The sequence below is a fragment of the Anolis carolinensis genome, chromosome 3, assembly GCF_035594765.1.
Source record: "Anolis carolinensis isolate JA03-04 chromosome 3, rAnoCar3.1.pri, whole genome shotgun sequence".
Taxonomy (NCBI): domain Eukaryota; kingdom Metazoa; phylum Chordata; class Lepidosauria; order Squamata; family Dactyloidae; genus Anolis; species Anolis carolinensis.
The window spans coordinates 140,660,996-140,683,562 of NC_085843.1; the positions used below are offsets into that span (position 1 = coordinate 140,660,996).

Consider the following 22,567-nt stretch of genomic DNA (forward strand, 5'->3'; position numbering starts at 1 on the left):
CATTAGTCATAAGGTTTTACTTCTAAGCTCTGAACCACACTAGTAACAAGAAAGCAAGTTCGAGGTAGCTGTGCTTCCAACACATCCAGGATACATATATAATTCCCTTCTCTACAGCTGAGCAAACAGACAGTACTTAATCCTGTTGCTTGTACGTAAGATACAGAGGAAACCCAGTTTGTTATGGTATAGTTTCTCTTCACCACCAGGCTGAAAAATAAAGACTTACCTTGCCCTTGGTATGATGAATGCAGGATTGCTGAGGAAGCGTCAGTTATTCCGTTCCATACAAATACTACATGCTGTGTTAATATTTCTAATGAATTCACCACAGTGACTTGAAGGTTTTATATGCTAAGAGGAATAGTTGAGCTAAGTGTTTAAATACATTTTGCTTGCCATTACACACTGAAACTCATCTACCATCATATGACTGTGCCAATTTTGAAAGAAAAAAAAGTTCTGCAAGTAGGTTTGACATGGCACTGCTTCCCTTCTTTCATTACGTTGGACAATTAGCAAACTTACAGCTCTTTAGCCTTAAAAACACCCGACTGTTAACCTTGCTAAACCACTAAGAAGTAAAAATGAACATTTGTTTTCATTTTTCAAATAATTGTTTTTTAAAAGCGGACCAGCAAGTAGGAATGTTCCTCCTCCAAATACTTTGGCAAATTACTCTCAGCAGTATTTGCACTCAGAACATAGTTGTCGTCAAGTCCAGATAAGTATTTACTACCCTATTTGGTACAGTTTATTGAGATTCAATTTTGGCTATCATAGACTGATGATGTGGGCAAGATATATGAACTGGTCCATCCCACCAAAAATAAGAGTCACTTGTGTCCTTCCTGCTGATGAGAACGAACTAACTTTGGGTGAGTCTAAAAAAGCGGTAAATGTCTATCAGAAGGATATGCCTCCCACTCTAGTACATCCTGGATCCAGAGACATGTGAGAAATATCAACGGGTTGCTTACATCCTCTTTCAGGACAAAGTGGTTGAACATGTAGGGAGTAGGCAACTTCAGAAATCTTGAAGGAAAACACACCATCAAGTCACAATACAGTCTCATTTCTGACCAGGACAGGGTACCCTGATCAGCTTCCTTGGTGAAAGATAGGGGAAGTGTGCACTCGTTGTTTTCCCAGATTTCTCAGCAGTTTGTTATATCACTGTTCATTATAGTCCACTGGTCCATGATAGCGAACAAAAGTAGGAAGCACTGTATTATCCTGGTGCCATTCCTATTTATAAAGCTGGTTCATGAGAAAGGTAGTTGGGGATTCCATGGTTAATTAGCTGCGAGGTGCCACAGGGTTCCATTCTGTCACCTAGGTTGTTTTATACAGTTGTGTATCTCTTATCTCAAGTGCACTTGGATAGAAGTATTTTGGATATATATTTTAAAAATTTTGGAATGCTGGTATTTGCATTTACATATATAATGACTTTTTTTGGGATGGGATCCAAGTCTAAACACCAAATTCATTTATGTTTTATATACACTTTATGCATATAGCCTAAAAGGTAATTTTATAAAACATTTTAAACAATTTTGTGGACAAAGCAAAGTTTGTGTCCACTGAACTTTCAAAAAGGAAAATTGTAACTAGTATGGACAATTTTGGATTTTGGAATATTTCAGGATTTCTGGATAAGGGATGTGCAAACTGTATCTATATAAAGCCATTAGGAATGCTGTGGGTGGATGCCACCAGTCCACTAATGGTATCAGCTCGACTTAATCATGGCATGGCCGAGTAGGGCTCCACGCCAGCAGTGGCTCCAATGGAGCACCAGGCGCCGCAGCCCCGTAGTAACCTATGGAAGTGAGAGCTGGACCATAAGGAAGGCTGAGCAAAGGAAGACAGACACTTCTGAAAATTCTGAGAGTGCCTTGGACCGGAAGAAGATCCAACCAGTCCATACTCCAAGAAATAATGCCCAGCTGATCACTGGAGGGAAGGCTATTGTGATGGCACACCCGAGTTTAAAAGAAAACTATGATGTCTGGCTGTACTCGGGGGCTACCTGAATACCTTCTGCTGAAATCAGGTCCTCAACATAGAGGCACTTTAGGCAGGATGAAAGTTCACCAAAACAAGTTTACTGGAAACAAGAGGAATGAAGGGCTAACTCCACCCAGGACTATTGAAAAGATAACTTTAAACAATACATTACGAAGGAGGAATTTGTTGAATGCAGACATCTTTCTGGGATTCTGGAAGTCTCTGGTGCAAGGGACTTGGTCTCCTCTTTGTGAAACCTGAGCTGGCCACAAGCTTCTGGTGTCGCTGAGACTGATGGTATATGCAGTCTCTACTGTCCTGTCCTGTACTGTCCTGTACGTGCTGAGAATGCCTGTTTGAATTGCTGGGGCCTAAGACCTCCAGACAATATCTAGGCCTCTACCTCTGTGGCTCTAATATAAAAAGAAAATGGGAAGGCCTTGCAAGAAAGCTCTGAGGCAAATGGACTGAACCAACTGAGACTGGCGTCTAGGGGGTTTTTAAAGCTCCACCCCAAAACTAATACAAATGGAGGAATCTACACTATAGGGGAAACTAAACAGAGAACTAAAGCAGAGGATAGGAAAGGCAGAACCAAGACTTCACAGCTATTAGAGGCAAAGATGAAGTACTTTGGCCTCATAATGAGAAGATAGGAAAGCTTAGAGAAGAGACTGACGCTGGGGAAAATGGAAGGAAAAAGGAAGAGGGGCCGACCACGGGCAAAATGGATGGATGGTATCCTTGAAGTGACTGGCTTGACCTTGAAGGATCTGGGGGTGGCGACGACTGACAGAAAGCTCTGGTGTGGGCTGGTCCATGAGGTCAGGAAGCGTGGGAAGCGACTAAACAAATAAACAACAAGTGTTTGGTTGATGTGATAGGCTGGATGGTGGACTAAAACTGAATCCCAATAAGATGGAAATTTTAATGATGTTGTTCATTAGCGTGGAAATTGGACAAGCATTTTATCCTTAAAGAGTCTGTTTTTTTGTTTTTTTGTGTGTCAGGAGCAACCGGAGTTGCTTCTGGAGTGAGAGAATTGGCCGTCTGCAAGGACGTTGCCCAGGGGACGCCCGGATGTTTTGTTTTGTTTTGTTTTTTTGTTTTGATGTTTTATCATCCTTGTGGGAGGCTTCTCTCATGTCCCCACATGGAGCTGGAGCTGATAGAGGGAGCTCATCCTCGCTCTCCCCAGGTGGGATTCGAACCTGGCAGCCTTCAGGTCAGCAACCCAACCTTCAAGTCACAAGGCTTTTATCCTCTAGGCCAGGGGTCCCCAAACTAAGGCCCGGGGGCCGGATGCGGCCCTCCAAGGTCATTTACCTGGCCCCCACCCTCAGTTTTATAATATAATATTTTTATATCATTTTAAATAATATAATATATTGTATATACATATAATATTGATAATAATATTATAATGTTATACAATATAATACTAATAATAATACCATAAATTAATATTAATTATACGTTATATATTACATATAATATTACAGTATAGTGGTATAGTTCAATATAGTGCTAATATTGTGCTATGCTAATAATATAATATATTGTATGTACATACAGCTGCTCTGAGTCCCCTTCGGGGCGAGAAGGGCGGGATATAAATGTAATAAATAAATGTAGTAAATGAATAAATAAATAAATAATTTTAGACTTAGGCTCGCCCAAAGTCTGAAATGACTTGAAGGCACACAACAACAACAACAACAATCCTAATTAACTTGAGTATCTCATTGGCCAGAAGCAGGCCCACACTTCCCATTGAAATCCTGATAGGTTTATGCTGGTTACAATTGTTTTCATTGTTGTTGTTGTTGTTTTGCACTACAAATAAGACATGTGCATTGTGCATAGAAATTTGTTCGTTTTTTTTCCTCCAAATGATAATTCGGCCCCTCCACAGTCTGAAGGATTGTGAACCGGCCCTCTGCTTTAAAAGTTTGAGGACCCCTGCTCTAGGCCATCGGAGGCTCCTGGTGCTGAGTCTGAGTACTGAGTCTGTGCTCAGTATACATGTGCTCCATCTGTGATTAGTATACAGCTTTGAATGATTCACTAGCTGCAGCATTTGGGGCGGCGGGGCGGGGGGGGGGGGGGCAATGACCATACCAATTAAACTACAGCAAAACACCTGACACAGGGCTCTCCTTGAAGATGAGTCAGCTGGTGCAAAAATCAGCTGGTAGGTTGCCGATTACAACATCTGACAGAAATCATAATACACATAGACTCTACTTTTCAAGGAACTGTGTCTGCTGCCAGTACATCTCCAGTCTGAATTCAAAGTATGATAAAATGTCTTAGAACATTAACACCTGAAACAATGTCATTCCAATGTATTCCTGCTAAATTAAGATTAGCTGGAGAAATTATCCCTTGTGTCCCATCAATGAGAGCAATATAATGTGGGAATATGTAACAGATGGCCTTCTTCGTGTTCTAAAAATAGAAATGAGAAGACCTAAAAAAATTGAGAAAAATTACAGGGAAACTGGTTTTTCCATTTCTTTCTCCAATGCCCTTATTGTGGAGCAATTTCTTAAAAAAAATAGTAAAATGCATAAAGAGAGATTTTCATATATTTACTCCCCCCCCCCCCAAATTATTTGAAATACAGTGTAATAGAAAACCTTTTATACAAGATTAAGATCACTGCAATTCCTCATCTTGGTGTGATCTTCTAGTTTCTTTTATGTCAATGAATGTGTTATATCTGGTACTAAGACTCTTTTTTTTACAAATGTTCATGACTCCTTCTGATATTGTTTTTAGCCTCTCTTAGCAAATCAATAAAAACCAGAGATTTCTTACAGTTGAGACCTTGTAGCTCCATTTGAACAAAAATAAAATAAATAGGTAATTTATCGGAATAAGATGCACTTTTAAGATACCGAGCATGATCATCTGTGCAGTTATACATAGTATACTGGTGTTCCTAGAGCAGTTGTTCTCAACCTGTGGGTCCCCAGGTGTTTTGGCCTACAACTCCCAGAAATCCCAGCCAGTTTACCAGCTATTAGGATTTCTGGGAGTTGAAGGCCAAAAACATCTGGGGACCCCAGGTTGAGAGCCACTGCCCTAGAGTAAAAAAGTAACTTTCAAAACATATTGCTGTGTTTTTCATGTGTTTTATAATGATCGTGAAAGGGGAGATGGAGGCGGGGTACAAAAATAAAATTATTATTATTATTATTATTATTATTATTATTATTATTATTATTATTATTATTATTATTATTATATTAATACAGTATTTTTTTTAATTTTTCTGAAAGTATGTTTTTATCTGGATGAAAAGATGGAGAGGAACAGCTTTCTCACTTATATCTTTTAAAAAGTTTCTATCAATGGGCAGCAATCTCCCCTTTCTACTGCACTCCCCCCCCCCCGCCCCCCCAGACACACACATTCCAAAGGACTGGGAAATCCTCCAGAATCATTTGTGGGCAGTGTCAATGGCTGCAGTGGGAGTAAAAGGGAAGAAAGACATTGGAATCAGGCCACTGTATTATTATGTACATCTGAATGATTGGGGGCGATACTGAAATAATGAGTAATTTAAACATGTAAGATGACTAACAAGCAAGCACGCCCAAAACACTAAAAATACAATTAGATTAAAACTCTTCCCTTATTATGCTGGGACCAGGTCCTCAGAACCATATCACAGTTCTATGAAAATTAGGTCAGTCTGGTCCTGGAAGATGCTGAGATGGAAAAGACTCTGGAAATCATAGATTATCTAGTCAAAGATAGAAGTGGGATAAAAGAAAAAAAACAATGCAAGGCTTTAAGTTTACACAAAGCTAAGGACAAATAAAGGAGCCTCCAGTGACACAGCAAGTTAAACCGCTGAGCTGCTGAACTTGCTGACCGAAAGGTCCGCGGTTTGAATCTGAGGAGCGGGGTAAGCTCCCGCTGTTAGCCCCAGCTTCTGCCAACCTAGCAGTTCGAAAACATGCAAATGTGAGTAGATCAATAGGTACCGCTCCGGTAAGAAGGTAATGGCATTCCAAGCAATCATGCCGGCCACATGACCTTGGAGGTGTCTATGGACAACACTGGCTCTTCAGCTTAGAAATTGAGATGAGCACCACCTCCCAGAGTCGGAGATGACTAGACTGAATGTCAAGGGGAAACCTTTACCTTTAAGGACAAATATGCACATTCCCTGGGTGCAGAGTGAAGTGGTACAGACAAGTAAGAACTGTAGGAGGACTTTACATTGATCATGTGGTTTGGACTAAATGTTTGAAGTACCCAAGTCATTTCTTTATCCACTTACCAGGGGACTTTTAAAGAACTTTCTTCACATTTTTCTTTCACTAGGAAATAACAGCTATTTTCATTTCAATACAGCTGCAGCCTCAAATAATACCAAACTCTGAACTTCACATTTATTTCTATATGCTTAATTGAATTGAATTATGCAGAATTATGTCACAAATATATTGACAATAACTTAAATACTAAGCTTGGTACTTCATCACAGTTTGTTATACTACCTTGAGTTCTAAGTTTGTACCATTTCCCAATCATCTTCCTTGCAAATATTTGGGCTGCTGGGGCTACAATTAAGAATATGTAGTTAAAACTCAACACCTAGAAACATGGAAGTTTCATAGCAAGAATGCTGTAATCACAAACCTATCTTAGTCAAAGGTATTGAGGGCACTTCATCAAGTTTATGTAAATCGTACTTGGTGCATGCTCAGCATTCTTGCGAATACAGGTGTCCAGTTGCTGTGGGTACTTATTGCAGTTTACTATATCTTTGTACAAACTTTCTCAGGGTCAAATAACAGTAAATAATGGGGTTTAAAAATAGGTATGTCAAGTGTTTGGTATATCAAATATGGACTATTTCCATTGCTTATAAGTTCATGATGAAATTATGTAAGGGAAAAAATGGTTCCTTTCCTCATTCCTTTTGTACAGCACTCTTCCTTTGAGAATCAGGTCTGTTGCAGAAACCAAATTGTCCAGAGGTGGAAGAAATTGCAGCTGCTAGACCTAAACATCAGGAGTATTCATTTACTCATACAAAGAAATACCTCAATGTCTGTTCTATACTATTTTTGACATATATAGAATGTTGGTGCTGTAGACCAGGAAGAAGATGTGGTCTATTTTTAGCTGAATTTATCTTCTGGCTAATATAGGTTTTACAATTATGTTACAGAGTTATTTAAGCAAAATTCAATCAGAGTTTCAGATACTGAACTGTTCTTTGGACCACAACTTGTGGAGGAGCCAAGAAGTGGATCCCTTGCTGTTTGCTTCTTTGTCTCCAAAGCAGCTATGGAGAGAACCCAAGTCAGATCAAACTAAAGCACTATAGTTGAGTGGATAAACTCTTTGGTCTCATTTGCAATTAAGCACCGCACAGGAAACCACTATTTGTCCCACCAGTGCAAACTAACTTCTCAAGAAGACAAGGCAAGTTAGTAACAGGTGTGAGGAAAAGTATGAAAGAATTAAAGTAGAGCTCAGTGAACTGACTTGTACTTTTCCTCAAATCTCTAAAGTCCACCAACCTAAGCCCAGTGCAAAATAGTGGATCAGGACAACATAGAACTAAGCAACAAGGTCTATTGGTGCCCTTGTTCAGATCAGGGATGTGCCTTCAACACAATAACTAGAGCTCACAGGAAGATTCTTAAACCCTTCTACTCCTGCTGCTCTCATTTAACATTCCCTAAGTTCAGCAGCCTGGTTTTTTTTCTGAGCATGTCACTGATAGAGCCCTGATAGTTGAAGACTCTTATTGATCACCTAAAGATGTACCATCAGATCCCAACCTATCTTCTGTCCAGTTCTGTCTAAAACATACAATGCACTGGTGGCATCATCAAAACCATGCATCGGGGCTGATCTGATATTGAAAGGTATTGTGATGACTCATGGGCCATGTAGTCCCGTTCCTAACACTGTTGTGACAGATGAAGAGGAAAACTTCGGTTTCCCACCGTTTCAGCCAGAATTGGAGCTTTTTCAGCCAGAATTGGAGCCCTTGCACCTGCAGGAGACTTGCCTTCCAGAAGTCTGCCAAACAAGCCTTGAGCCGAAATCTCCCCCATTTTCTCGCTGCAATTATTATAAACAACAGAAAGGCGCTCAGGAGGCTTCTCGCAGGAGCGCTAGGATAGCTGCCAGGCATTCAGCTGATTAAGCCTGCTTCCCATGGGAAACTTTAGGGAGTCATGCATCTGGACACAGAGAATGGCTTTCAGTTCTGGTTCACCAGAGAATTGTTCTTTGGCGGGAAAACGAGACCCTATTTAGGTGTTTTGCCCACGTAGGAATCTTGCGGAGTCAATTCGTCAGCTTCGGGAGTAGGTTGTGTGTGGACTACGCTACTCCCGCGTCCAAGCCCTTTGTTCCCGTTTCCAGCCTCGCCTTGCTTCCCAGGACCTTGTCTTACTCCACGGACCTTGCCTTGCTTCCCGGACCTCGCCACGAATTTACCACGGATCCTGTTCTTGCTCCTCGTTTCTTGTTACTTTGAATTAAGCCTAGTGTTCCAAGAATCAAGTTTACTTCCTAGCCTTGCTTAAGTTTCATGGACTAAAGGACCTTGTCATCTCCCCTCACTTTGCTTGGCAAAGTGAGTGTTTCGGTTACTGGATTACAACTTTGGACCTTAATATTTCATATTGGACATTGTTTCTTTGGACTAATTTTGACCTTTCCTGAAAGGTCTACTTCTGGACTATTTTCTACACTTGTTTTTATTAACTTTATATACTCCTACAATAAAGATATTAGATAGATTCTGGCCTCTGTGTATGGTTATTGGTGCTCTGCAGCCTGGGTCTTGACAGGTATTTTGTTTAAACATATCCCAAGTTGTGTCTTACTGGGACCTTGAAAATACTGACTTTTCCACACAATAGCTATCACAGGATAGCAAATAGCAACTAACTGGAATGCTGGACCTTCCTATGAAACTGCTGTAATTTGGAGCCCTTTCAAAATGCCCAATTATAGCACTATGGTTTCTGCTTTAACTATCATGGCTGTATCCTATGGAATGCTGAAATGTGTAGGCTGTTGATGCACTAGAGCAGTGGTTCTCAACCTGTAGGTCCCCAGATGTTTTGGTCTTCAACGCCCAGATATCCTGACAGCTGGTAAACTGGCTGGGATTTCTGGGAGTTGTAGGCTAAAACACCTGGGAACCCACAGGTTGAGAACCACTGCACTAGAACTTCCTGGCTGAGAATTTCAAATTTCTCCTTCTAAACAGGAAATCCCTAAAATCCGTAGGATGTTGTTATAGCAGTTAAAATGAAATCACAATGCTTATAAAACTGTAGACATGAAAGACCACCACTATCATCTCTTCTTCCTCTTCATCCTCCTCTTCCGGTTTTAGGTTCAAGCCCATACTGCACCACTTGCCACCCCAGAAATCTGTCTCCAGTATATCTGCATATACCACTTGTATTCCTGATATATTTTAAATAAATTTTTGCATTTAAATTTGTGCACATTTTATTCTTCACTAAACTGTGGAAGTTCTCATTTTAAACTTGATCAAAACCACATATCTTTGCATTTCAGTATTTCACTACTATCCAAGACCTGCTTCCTAGCTGCTGTCTTTTGAGACCCAAGATTTTAAAAGCAAATCTTTACAGTCACAGACAATGTTTTGTCTTGACTGCCCGATGATCTCCCCACCTCTCTGGCAACCTGAGAACTTCTTTTAAAAATATCCCTACAGAGGCCTCACCTCATATAAAGAAACAGAGAGGAAATGGACATTAAACATCTTTCCCTACACAGCTTTTTGAAATATGGAAAAACACGTCCTTGCTAACTAGAGTGATTTACATAGATGAAATTGATGGGATAAGCAAACAGGCATACACACACACTCACACACACACAATGCAGCTCTATGCTGCATTACTTAGACTGTCAGCACTTTACTAGAAAAGTACAGCTCCAATGTCTTGTATATGCTTTTATATATTGCAAATGTATAATACACATTGCATGTATAAAACCCCTTGCTGTTGGTCACTTTCTATCTACAATTTAAAATGTCCGTTATGACTTACAGAGCCCTACGTGGCTCAAGTCCATGTTATCTAAAGGACCATATTCTCCCTCACAAACACATTTGATGGAAACATGGTAAATGAGAGCCATAGCACCTGCTCCCAGGCCCTGCAGGGAGGCAAGGATGACTCCCTCTTTTGTGACCTTCTCCCAGACTTTTAGGAATTTTCTGGGATGGGTGTCTTTAAAAGCTGCAAATTCTGGCCTTCATTCCTTACGAATGAAGGAAAATGCTTTAAACACACCAACATCATTAATATGCTAGATCTGAGAGTGAGCATGGTGTAACCCAAGAGGCCAGGGTTCAAATTCCTGCTTGGCCATAGAAGCCCACTGGGTGACCTTGGGCAAGTCTGAAAGAAACGCAATGACAAAACCTCTCTGAACAAATTGCACCAAGAAACCTCAACAAAAGGCGGGTTTTTTTAAGGCCAAAAATAGGGTTTTTTATTTTATTTCAGGAGCGACTTAAACTGCAAGTTGCTTCTGGTGTGAGAGAATTGGCTGTCTGCAAGAATGTTGCCAGGGAACACCCAGATGTTTTACCATCCTGTAGGAGGCTTCTCTCAAGTCCCCGCATGAGAAGTTGGAGCTGACAGACGGGAGTTCAACCCGCTCCCTGGATTCAATCAGCAATTCTGCTGGCACAAAGGTTTAACCCATTGTGTCACCAGGGGCTCCATAAATAGCTTAAAGCACACAACAACAAATGCTAAATCAGAGCTAGAAACAGTGTTCCTGATTAACTGTAACACCTTCTAGAGCAGCAGGAACAGTCAATACTGAAGGATCAGCTGAACGGGCAAAGTACGGTCTTCCAGATATTGCTGAACTGCAACAATATCTGGAAAGCACCTGGAGTCACACACACTCCATGTATTACTCTAGACCAGGAATGAACAAAATGCAGTCTACCTGATATTGTTAAACTGCAACTCCCATTAGATCTAATCAGCACAGCCAAAGGACGTATATGCTCAGCGTTTCAACTTAAGAGACTTCTGGAAATCTGCACTCGGCCCACTCCAGCTCTAAAATATAGTCAACATTTTTGTTCTTGAAAACCTCATTTCAAGTGAAAGTAAAGTTTCTGTCTTCTTTTTTTACGCAATCTCTGCATTTTCAAAAAAGATGCTTGAAGTTTTAGGATGTGGGTGACAGTGCAATTCGCTCATGGAAATTTTGAATTACTACACTGCACTCTGAATTTAAATGTGTGCACTTTTTATGTTTTAACTATGCTTTGGAAGTTGTCTTCGTGAACTTTATTAAAAGCACACAGTGAAATATAAATCAATGTCACATTTAGAATTTTATTGCTGTTGCCACCTGTGTTTTAGTGGCAGGAGAAAAGAGGGTCTATTGTGAGAGTACTATTAGCACCACATGTTAACATATCAGATGTTTTGGTTTTGATTTTATACCTAAAATGCATTTTCATCAGCATCAAGGGTATCAACTTGCAGAAACAGCTCCAGCTTGAAAATGACTACCAAGAAAGACTGGAAGAATAAACCAATACAAAACAGATATTTGCTGAGACGGCATAAGTATAAAATATTTCTTGACTCAAACTGCAATAACCAATATCAAAATCCCTTTACACAAACCCTGCAACATAACCATATTTGGAGTTCTAGGTGGCACATCTAAAATAAAACTATTACAATAAAAAGGATGTACAGAACAAAAGGCCAGCTAAAAAGACAGTAAGACATTAGAGTAATTCTCTAATGTCTGGAGCCTTTTAGTTTAGAAAAAATATGTACAGTTATAAAATATAGAAACTGATATGCAGAAGTCAACCATGAAACTAACTGGCAACAGCAACGTACAATTACAGTAGAACCCCGGTACTCCGAGTTAAACCGGCGGACCGCAACTCGGTCAACCGGATAACTCGGATTACCAGGCGGGACGAAGGCTGGACTGGGAGGAGCTGCAAATGCCTCCCAGTCCAGCCTTCGTCCCCATGGAGAGGCTTCTCCGTGGGGACGAGGACTGAACCGGGAGGCGCTGTTTGCAACGCCTCCCAGTCCAGCCTCCTCCCCATGGAGAGGCTTCTCCGTGGGGACGAGGACTGAACCGGGAGGCGCTGTTTGCAACGCCTCCCAGTCCAGCCTTCGTCCCCATGGAGAGGCTTCTCCGTGGGGACGAGGACTGAACCGGGAGGCGCTGTTTGCAACGCCTCCCAGTCCAGCCTTCGTCCCCATGGAGAGGCCTCTCCGTGGGGACGAGGACTGAACCGGGAGGCGCTGTTTGCAACGCCTCCCAGTCCAGCCTTCGTCCCCATGGAGAGGCCTCCCCGCGGTTGAGAGCACCCCCGCAACGAAGGGGCTCTCCCTCCCTTTGGCGGAGGCCTGGAGCCAGGGAAGTGACTCCCGCTTCCCTGGCTCCAAGCCTTCGCCAAAGGAAGAAAGCCCCTTCGTTCGGCGGGTTGGTGAACGGGGAGGGCCGCAAAAGCCCTCCCCGTTCACCCACCCACCCCCTTGCCCATGCCTCGGCTCCTTCGTCCCGCCGGGGTGGCAACACCGTTGCCCGGTGAGGCGAAGGAGTCGGACGTGCGTGTTGCTAGGTAGACAACAAGCTACCTAGCAACACGCACAGGGCGCTCGCCCCTTGGGAAGTGCCTCCTGCGTGTTGCTAGGTAGCTTACTATCTACCTAGCAACACGCAGGGGCCACCTCCCAAGGGGCGAGCGCCCGGTGCATGTTGCTAGGTAGCTTGCTATCTACCTAGCAACACGCACGCCAGTGAGCAGGTGAACGGGGAGGGCCTTTACGGCCCTCCCCGTTCACCTGCTCGGATTGCACGGAGGCTCGAACGAGCGGGGCTCGAACGAGTGGGGTTTTACTGTACATAATTAATGGTTATTGGTCATTATAACATTTTGTAAAATGCACAGATTTTCATTGCTTTGTGTTGTTGAAGGCTTTAGTGGTTGGAATCACTGGGTTGCTGTGAGTTTTCCAGGCTGTATGGCCATGTTCTAGAAGTATTCTCTCCTGACATTTCGACCACATCTATGGCAGCCGTCCTCAGAGGTTGTGAGAGGTTTGTCCTTGAAGGAAAATGGCCTTCACAGAGACTGCTGTGTTGAGGAGTGGTCGCTACACAAGCAGAATCCCCAAACTGTCCCAGTCCCCCACTTTCAGGTGGACATACTCAAAACCAGAAGACTGTGGAACAGGGCATCTGCTCAGAGGTGGACTTATGATAGACCACCGCAATCCCACCTCCCTGCCCCCCCCCCCCCAAAGTCTGGCCTGCTGACGCACCCTGTAGCCGATTCCCCCCCCCCCCCCAGCTTATCCAACCAGGTTACAGTAATGCAAGCCAGATCCGCTTTTTCCTCCAGGATCAAGTCCTGGATGATTGTTGTAATCAATGATCTAGCATTGATCAGCAGGACCTTACGCCCAGGGTGGTCTGTCATGTAGGCTATCCAGCCTATTCTTCCTCAGAGTCGCAAGAAATTTGATGCGCTTCTCCCTGGGCTGGTGAATGTGACCACATCTTCTCCTACCCCACACGGTCTCAATGATCTCCCCTTGGGCCACCCCTCCCCAGAGACCACTAAGGCAGAGGGACTTTTTAAAAGGGCTAGTCAATTCTCTAATGTCAGGGATCCAAAGGATATCCTAGTGCAGGGGTTTATTGGAGGGGTTTCTTGAAAGAGTGAAAGTCACCTAACCTAAAGTGCTTGAGGAGGGACTAAATAAGGGCAGCGTCTGGGGTTGTAAGTAACCTTTTTCTTGAGCAAGGGCTTGGGCTAAACGAGGGGTACGCAATCCCTTATCTGGTGTTTCTATGGGTGATTCTAGAGGCCCTTCTGTCAAGTATGATCTAGCTAAGTTCTGAGAGTCTAATTAGAGCCAGCACTTACGGGCCTTCCAGTACTCTTTGGGCTAGCTTTATTATGAAGTTTTGATTTAGAGCTAATGATAAGGGGCTGAACCACAGGATCAAAAAAGACTATCCTGATATGGATTCCCCAATGGTTCAGCCACTGTTTGTGTGCCAACATTTCTTCAGGTGTTATATCATCTTCAAAGGTGACTAGAAGACATAAGGTGTGGTCATGGTATTGATATTCTCTACAAAGCCAATTGATGGAAGCTATTTTGACCTCCATAGGGTACTATCTTAGAATCTGCCCAAGAACATCTTGACCGCTCTTGGTGAGCACCATCTGACCCAATTTAACAGGGAATCTGAGATTTCAAATGCCAATTTATTGGGCTGTAAAAACCGATATTGATGATGTAAGGAATCACGTTGTTGGTCACCTGTATCTAATGTTGAATGTTTAGATTCCTCTTGTGGACAGATCCTGGTGTTCCACTCATCAGCCCTCCAATAGAAGTTCTCTTGATACAATCCTCCCTCCCTCTATCCCGGGACAGTTTTGTCCCCCTTCCAACCCCAGTCCCTCCCCATCTCCGTTCCACATGCAAAATTTTTGAATTGGATTTTTCATGATTAAAGACAGCAGAAAAGGACTTGTAAAACTAAAGCTCCTAGGATTCCATAGCATTGAACCATGGCACTGAAGTGGTATCAAACTGCATTCATCTACAATGGAGATAGATATACCTTTTGTCACTCCACAAGCCATCTTACTAGGGCAAACAGCTGTGATGACACTAGAGCCAGGTGGGTTCCAGATCCAAATCTATCTAGGGAGAGTCTAGTCCCTGAGGCTGAAGTTGGCTATCCATTTCTAAATGTAAGAGTTTTCTCAAATATCCTCACCATAATATTCAACACAGAGGCATTCTATAATCCTCGACTGGACCAGATTTTAACATGCATTGTGGAGAGAGGAGAAACAGTCAAGAGGCAATAAATGAAAACTGCCTGATATTCTGCAAATGTATTTATAGTAAAGCATATTCAGGTAGCCAACAAGTAAGTTTAGCTCACAAGCTTCAGGAGGAACAGGTAAATCCTAAGAATAATCAATGTGCATGGCCCAAAGGAAAAAAATGTCAGGGTAAAGCAAACGTGATTGTCTATTCCACCTTTCCATGAAGAAAGGTACCATTATCCTGGGCAAAACCTTTCAACTTTCAAATGTGATTATTTTCTAATAAGAATATTTAAACATTCTTATTCATGAGTTTCAGTGCAGTTTGTGATATAACAGATTCCTCCTCAAAACATCCCTCACCATTCCCACATCAGTGTTATGGAGCATACAAGGCCCCATGTTTGCTTTTTAGTAGATTTCTGCTTTCAACTGCTGTGAAGTCTGGGTTGCTGTGAGTTTTCTGGGCTGTATGGCCATGTTCCAGAAGCATTCTCTCCTGATGTTTTGCCCATGTCTATGGCATGTATCCTCAGAGGTTGTGAGGTTTGATGGAAACTAAGTAAGTAAGGTTTATATATCTGTGGAAGGTCCAGGGTGGGAGAAAGAACCCTTGTCTGTTGGAGACAAGTGTGAATGTTGCAATTGGCCAGCTTGATGAGCATTAAATAGCCTTGCAGTTTCAAAGTCTGGCTGCTTCTTGCCTGGGGGAATGCTTTGTTGGGAGGTGTTAACTGGCCCTGATTGTTTTTTGTCTGGAATTCCCCTGTCTTCTGAATGTTGTTTTTTATTTACTCTCCTGATTTTAGAGTTTTTAAAATACTGGTAGCCAGATTTTGTTCATTTTCATGGACAAGGCTTCTGAAATATGGACATACAGCCCAGAAAACTCACAGCAACCCAGTGATTCCAGCCATGAAAATCTTCAACACCACATGTTGTGAATCATTATTTATTTTTTGCTTTACAGAGAAATTGTGTGTGTGTACATGTATCATGATAGATGAATATTTCTAGAGCTACTGTAAAATATTGTTTCCTGCAATAGGTAAGGTCTTTTAACGAAATAGCTATTCATAAGACAACTAAATGTATGATACCAACATATCAAGAGTAAGTAATCCAAAGTCCAATTTTACCTTGATCTTAGCAGCTAAATTTGAGGAAAGGCCCGTATTTTGCCATGAAAAGAATGGTATTTAAACCCACAAAGCTGCATGTCATATTACCAGGTTGTACAGAACATCCCAGCTGTGCTTGAGCACGCGTGATCTGTAACTATGAAGCTTGCGCTGTTAGATGTAACCACTTTTGTTAAAAGGCTTACACACTTGACAAAGGGATCAATTTGTAAAGCAAAGTACACCAAATAACCTTCTAGAGAATAGAGTAAACTATTTGCCATCTGTAGCCAAAACATGATCATGCAAAAAAAAAAATGTTTCCAGCAGCTTGCACATTGAAAACGGTGCCATGATTTACTCTTTGCAGTTAATGTCGCTTTGCACATTCCAGCACACCTGCTGTGTCAGGAAGCCTGCTTTTTGCATTCCCCATGTAAGAACTATAAAATGCTAAACACAAAACCCAGTGCAAAGAAATTCTACTCTGGACGTGTATCATGAGAACAGACATAAAATCCAAACTTATCATTTTCTGACACAAGAAAAGGACAGAAAGAGGAAAATAACTCCTAACTTTGTTTTCAGAAAAAATACTGATTGAAATTATGCAGGAACTAACCAGGCTGTTACAAACATGACAAAAATATGTAAAGTATCAAATCAATTTACATTAAAAACAAACATCAACAAGAAAGGCTATTAAACAAAATAAGAATACAGAAAGGATGAACACCATCAAACATTAAAATAACCAGTATAAAATTCTGCAACTGAATCCGGGGAGCGGGGTGAGCTCCCATCTGTCAGCTCTAGCTCCTCATGCAGGGACATGAGAAGCCTCCCACAGGATGATAAAATACCAAACATCCGTGTGTCCCCTAGACAACCTTCTTGAAGACAGGCAATTTTTTTCACACCAGAAGCGACTTGCAGTTTCTCAAGTCGCTCCTGACACACACAAAATGTCACTTAATAGTAAGACTACAAACAGTTAGTTAATGCAGATTCTAAATTATAAATATAAAACCAGACCATTTAAATTAAATTAAGATCACAATTTGGAGAGGGCTCCTGCCTTTTGGAACATATTCCATAATTCCTGGATCTGGGGGTTATTTCCTGTGAGAACTAGTAAAATTTATAGGTTAATGGCAATAAATGGATCACTTTCAAAGTTACACCTAAAGTGTTAAGTCACCTGTAGCTCTCCATATACAGTATTGAGAATAAGTTTCAACCAGCAGTTTCTATTGAACGGAGACACCTTGTTAATCTTACAGTGCAGTATATCTTTCAATTACCATTCTCAGCTCCATGAACAATTAGGCATCTTTCAAGAAACAGTTGTCAAATCTCTCCTCTAAATGTAATTCCATTGCCTTTGGCAGGACTACACTGGTTCAAGCTGACAACTGAATTGCCCCCTGAAGAATTTATCAGCCACAAAATCTGATATGCTTTGCTAAGTGGAAAGGAATGTTCCCCTCCCCCAGGTGTCTATTGAAGAACATTAATGGGAAGGTTGAAACTGAATCTAAGGTCCTTCTCATTAAGCCATTGCAACTCAGCAGGTTCTTGGTTCCCTGCAGGCTTAATAGAAGATGCTCAGTAACAGCAGCACGTATGTCCACATCTAGAAATCCTCAGGCTTTGAGACCTGCTTTCTTGATGATGTCATGTATTATTCTATATAGTAATATATAAGTCTAGAAATTTTACCCTCACACCATTAAAAAAACACCCAGGTCAACTTATCCATGGATCAGTGTGAGTAGTATACCTTAACTCTTTTCAAAGAGTGAGGCATAGCGAGAGCTTAGTTCATTTTGGGAGACCCTTAATGAAGCACTGATCTCTGCTGAGACTCCACTTCTGGCCTTTTTCAATGCCTGGGTAGTGAAATGGTAGCAATGTCCAAGGGCAGCTATACCCCCCTCCACCACCACAAACACAAACACACACACACACACACACACACACACACCAGAGCAGCTTTGGCGCTTTTTCCTTTCTGCAGAAGGACTCTTGACTCATCCACAGGTCATTGAAAACCCCATAATGCTGGCCCCAAACATGCCCTCGTCTTATAGGTGAAGTCAACTTAATCATGAGTTATATATGGTAAATAACAAACACTCATTGTATGTTCCAAGACTATTGGGCTTACAATAACTTCAAACAGTGGGTTAATAAATGGCCAAATAGAAAAATCAACATTCCAGTTGATTCAGTCAGTCTAGCACAGTGGTTCTCAACCTGTGGGTCCCCAGATGTTTTGGCCTTCAACTCCTAGAAATACTAACAGCTGGTAAACTGGCTGGAATTTTTGGGAGTTGTAGGCCAAAACACCAGGGGATCCCACAGGTTGAGAACCACTAGGCTAGCAAGTAGATTTAGCCCCAAGATGGGCAACATTTGGCCCTCCCAGTATTGGATTCCAATTCTTACCGTGTTTCCCCGAAAATAAGACAGTGTCTTATATTATTTTTTACTCCCAAAGATGCGCTAGGTCTTATTTTCAGGGGATGTCTTATTTTTCCATGAAGAAGAATTCACATTTATTGTTGAACCAAAAAATTAACATTTATTCTATACTGTACAGTAGTTGTCATCACAAACCAACATAACCAGACGAACTGTGAATCCTATCAAAAATTTCCTGTTACTAACATTATTTCCATATACAACTGGTATGTACATTTACCAATCCTGCATGCTCTGGTGTTTTGTTTGGTGGGCACCAGGCGTGCTTCCAAACAAAAGCTTTGCTAGGTCTTACTTTCGGGGGAGGCCTTATATTTAGCAATTCAGCAAAACCTCTACTAGGTCTTATTTTTTGGGGATGTCTTATTTTAGGGGAAACAGGGTATCAGCCTGAACAAGTATGGCCAATGATGGTGGAACCCACATCTAAAGATCCACAAGTTCTCAATTCTTACTAAACGAATACATTTATCATGGCAGGCATTATTAGTTTTGCTACAATAGACTTAACACGTCTACCCATTTGAAAATGATTAGGTTGTAAAGCAGAACTTCTTAAACTTTCACACTCATTTCCATACAAGAAATGTTTACGTGACCCCAGATAAACAGATACTTGAATATAAAATAAAATAGGTATAAAATCAAACATTTATTAATAATAAATCAGCATTTCCAAGGCTTGCTAAACAGGCTGATCTTTATTGTGGAGTACAGCTGAAACATTTTCTCGCACAGTTCACTGTAAATACTGCACAACAGATTTGTGTACATTCCTAGATGGCATTCAGAAACCTTTTACTGTTGCCAAACATTTTATGACCCCCCAACACTTAGCTAGATAAGGTAAGGTAAAGGTTTTCCCCTGACCTTAAGTCTAGTCATGTCCGACTCTGGGGGTTGGTGCTCACCTCCATTTCTAAGTCAAAGAGCCGGTGTTATCCACAGATGCCTCCAAGGTCATGTGGCTGGCATGACTGCATGGAGCGCTGTTACGTTCCCACTGGAGCGGTACCTATTGATCTACTCACATTAGCATGTTATTGAACTACTAGGTTGGCAGAAACTGGGGCTAATAGCGGGAGCTCGTTCTGCTCCCTAGATTCGAACTGCCAACCTTTCGGTCAGCAAGTTCAGCAGCTCAGCAGTTTAATCCGCTGCGCCACAGGGGGCTCTAACACCGGACTAAGGGGACCCCATTTGGAGTCAAACCTGTACTTTAAGAAGCAGTGTTCTAGAGGACCTGGATCTCCTTTCACAAAAGACATTCCCTCTAATTAAAGTAGGGTTGTTTGATATTATTGTTTATAGACTGTGAATGCTCCTCAGTGCTTGCTAGCATAAATAGCGAGGATAGAAGATGTAAACTGCAAGCCAGAGAAGTCCAAAGGACCCCACATTAAAAGACAGCTCTATGTAACAGGGCATCTAAACAACCACAACAGAATTCTAACAACTCAGTCCTACACACATGAAGTTAGTGCTACTCTACTGAAAGGGACCTTACTCTGCCAAGAAGACGTTAATGATTAAGACTAATCCTTAAGTCTGGGTTTAATGTGAGCAAGGACTCAGCTGAAGGGCCTCTGCAAAATATTTCTCAGCCACAAAACCTGATACTCTGGTTACAGGGAAAGATGTAGGGAAACTTTTAACACAGGCTCACACTGCAACTCCTTGTTTGACTAGCCTTCTAAAAAGGTGACCACTACAAAGAGGGTTGAGAGATCCAGCTACCCCTCCACACCCTTGGCATAAAAGGATGAGGATGTGCCTCTGCACAGACACAGAGGTGCTCTTCCTCGCCAAGTAACTCTTCCTCCCCATTGTATGAGCTGCTATGGGCTTCCAAGTAAGTGTGAGCCCGAGGCCAACCACTCCCTTCAAAAATAATAATAGTAATAATTACCAGTTACAGAAAATACCACAGGCCTGCAATGGAGAAAAAAACTTACAGTATTGCTGCTGGTCTTAATACATGTTTGGATGAATTGGAAAAAAACACAATAAAAATATCTTACTACACACAGAAATATTTATCCATTCTGATGTTCTCTCAGTTTCATATCATCAGTAGAAAAAAATCTGTTCCTGGTTTGAAAGTGCTATTTCTTGTTTAATTGTGTAGCTGTTATACTTCAGAAACTTTGTTTTTGCGGTTGCCACAAAGTATGTTGAATTGACTGAGACAAGAGATATTCATTGAAAAAGATAGCAAAACGTGCTGCAGGATGTCTTGCAAGAACATTTTGCAGGGTTGCTGTGAGTTTTCTGGGCTGTATGGCCATGTTCAAGAAGCATTCTCTCCTGATGTTTTGCCCACATCTATGGCAGGCATTCTCAGAGATTGTGAGGTCTGTTGAAAACTAGGCTAGAGGGATTTATATATCTGTGGAAGGTCCAGGGTGGGAAAAAGAACTCTTGTCTGTTGGTGGCAAGCCTTGTCTAATTTCCAACAGACCTCACAACCTCTGAGGATGCCTGCCATAGATGTGGACGAAACGTCAGGAGAGAATGCTTCTGGAACATGGCCATACTGCCCGGAAAACTCACAGAAGCCTAGTGATTTTGGCCATGAAAGCCTTCGTCAACACAGTTTTTGAAGTTTAATATACTTTTCCCTATGTGTTTATAATACCACCTATTAGAAAATGATATTTATAACCCAGGAACAACCCTCGTGTTACATAATGCAATTCCTTCCTTACTGTTTACTCTGAGGGTGCATATGCACAAAAGGATGGCTGCAGTGTGGCCTTACTTTAACCCCCATCGTCTGAAGGCTATGGGTTTTGAGGAAGTTGCAGTTCCACAAGGTCTGGAGCCTTCACTGCCCAATTCCAAATTCCAAAACGCTACAGCATGGAGCCAAGGCACTTCAAGGGGCGCCACACTGCATCCATTCCAGTAAAAAAAGAAGCAGTGGTAGTCAATGCAAGCTGTGGGAAGAGACCAGGATGCAGTGGAGCAAGCCTGAGGTGATGTTCAGAAAGACAAACCCCTACCAAGCCGCACAAGATGATAGTCTAGCCCTCAACCTTGGAGACCAGGGAGTTGTGGCGGCGTCTCCCCCTCCTCCTCCTCTTACCTCAACCCACCGCCGGGCTTCAGCAAAGGCCCCCTCGCAGGAGCCGGCGCCTTCAGGGTCCTCTCTGGCCTCCATGGCTGGCAGGAGAAGAGCAGGGCAAGGAGAGAAAGCTGCGGAGACAGAAAGGGGGCTGTGGAAACCTGGGCAGGAGTTTCCCCAAGGCTGAGAATGTCCCTCCCTCTGGGCTTTGGAGCTACAAGGCGGTCGTTGAAGTTACCTTCCCGGGGAGGAGAAAAGAGGCTTCAAGGAGCCCTTCCCGTTAGTCTGTGGGAAGCGACACCCTTCAAGCCAAGCCGAGGCTTTCTCTACAAGGAGCGCCCACCCGCATCCCGACTCTCCTTCCTAACTGCACCTTTTCCTCCCTTCAGGCTCTTTTATGTGCTCCAAACTCGCCAACACAGTCGCCACATAAACAGGGCCAGCTGGTTCCCTGGCCGTGGTCCGCACCCTACCCTTCCCGTCCCGCTATAAACGCCTACCTTCCACCACCGCTCCTACCTCCGTCTGGCTCTCCGTCCAAAGCCCCGACGCTGCCTCTTGCAAACTTTCTTAAGCTGTCCCGGAAGGCCGGCTCTCCACCTCCACCTGGTGGCAGGAAGGGGAATAGCAGCTGAGGTGATGGACGCCCCCCCCCCCCTTATTTACAGTAGAGTCTCACTTATCCAAGCAGGAGCTTGGATAAGGGAAAATCTTGGATAATAAGGAGGGATTAAGGAAAAGCCTATTAAACATCAAATTAGGTTATGATTTTAGAAATTAAGCACCAAAACATGTTATACAACAAATTTGACAGAAAAAGTAGTTCAATACGCAGTAATGTTATGTTGTAATTACTGCATTTACAAATTTAGCACCAAAATATCACAATATATTGAAAACATTGACTACAAAAATGGCTTGGATTATCCAGAGGCTTGGATAAGAGAGGCTTGGATTAGTGAGACTCTACTGTATTTATCGTGTCAG

At 42.3% G+C, this 22,567-nt stretch overlaps 1 protein-coding gene across 8 annotated transcripts in view; it reads right to left on the reverse strand.

The window, feature by feature from the left end:
• lmo7 (LIM domain 7) overlaps nucleotides 1-22,186 on the reverse strand; it is a 198,804-nt gene extending 176,618 nt beyond the window's left edge. For 4 of the 8 annotated variants that reach the window (XM_008106882.2, XM_062975564.1, XM_062975563.1 and 1 more), the window contains exons 1-2: nucleotides 22,081-22,186; nucleotides 21,602-21,711 (exon numbers count right to left, since the gene is read on the reverse strand). In XM_008106882.2, coding sequence (XP_008105089.2) covers nucleotides 21,602-21,676 — 75 coding nt within the window. In that variant the 5' untranslated portion in view covers nucleotides 21,677-21,711; nucleotides 22,081-22,186. The remainder of the gene's footprint in view (nucleotides 1-21,601; nucleotides 21,712-22,080) is intronic. The other 4 variants (XM_008106887.2, XM_062975565.1, XM_016992286.2 and 1 more) reach the window with 3 other exon arrangements.
• Nucleotides 22,187-22,567: the final 381 nt, after the last annotated feature.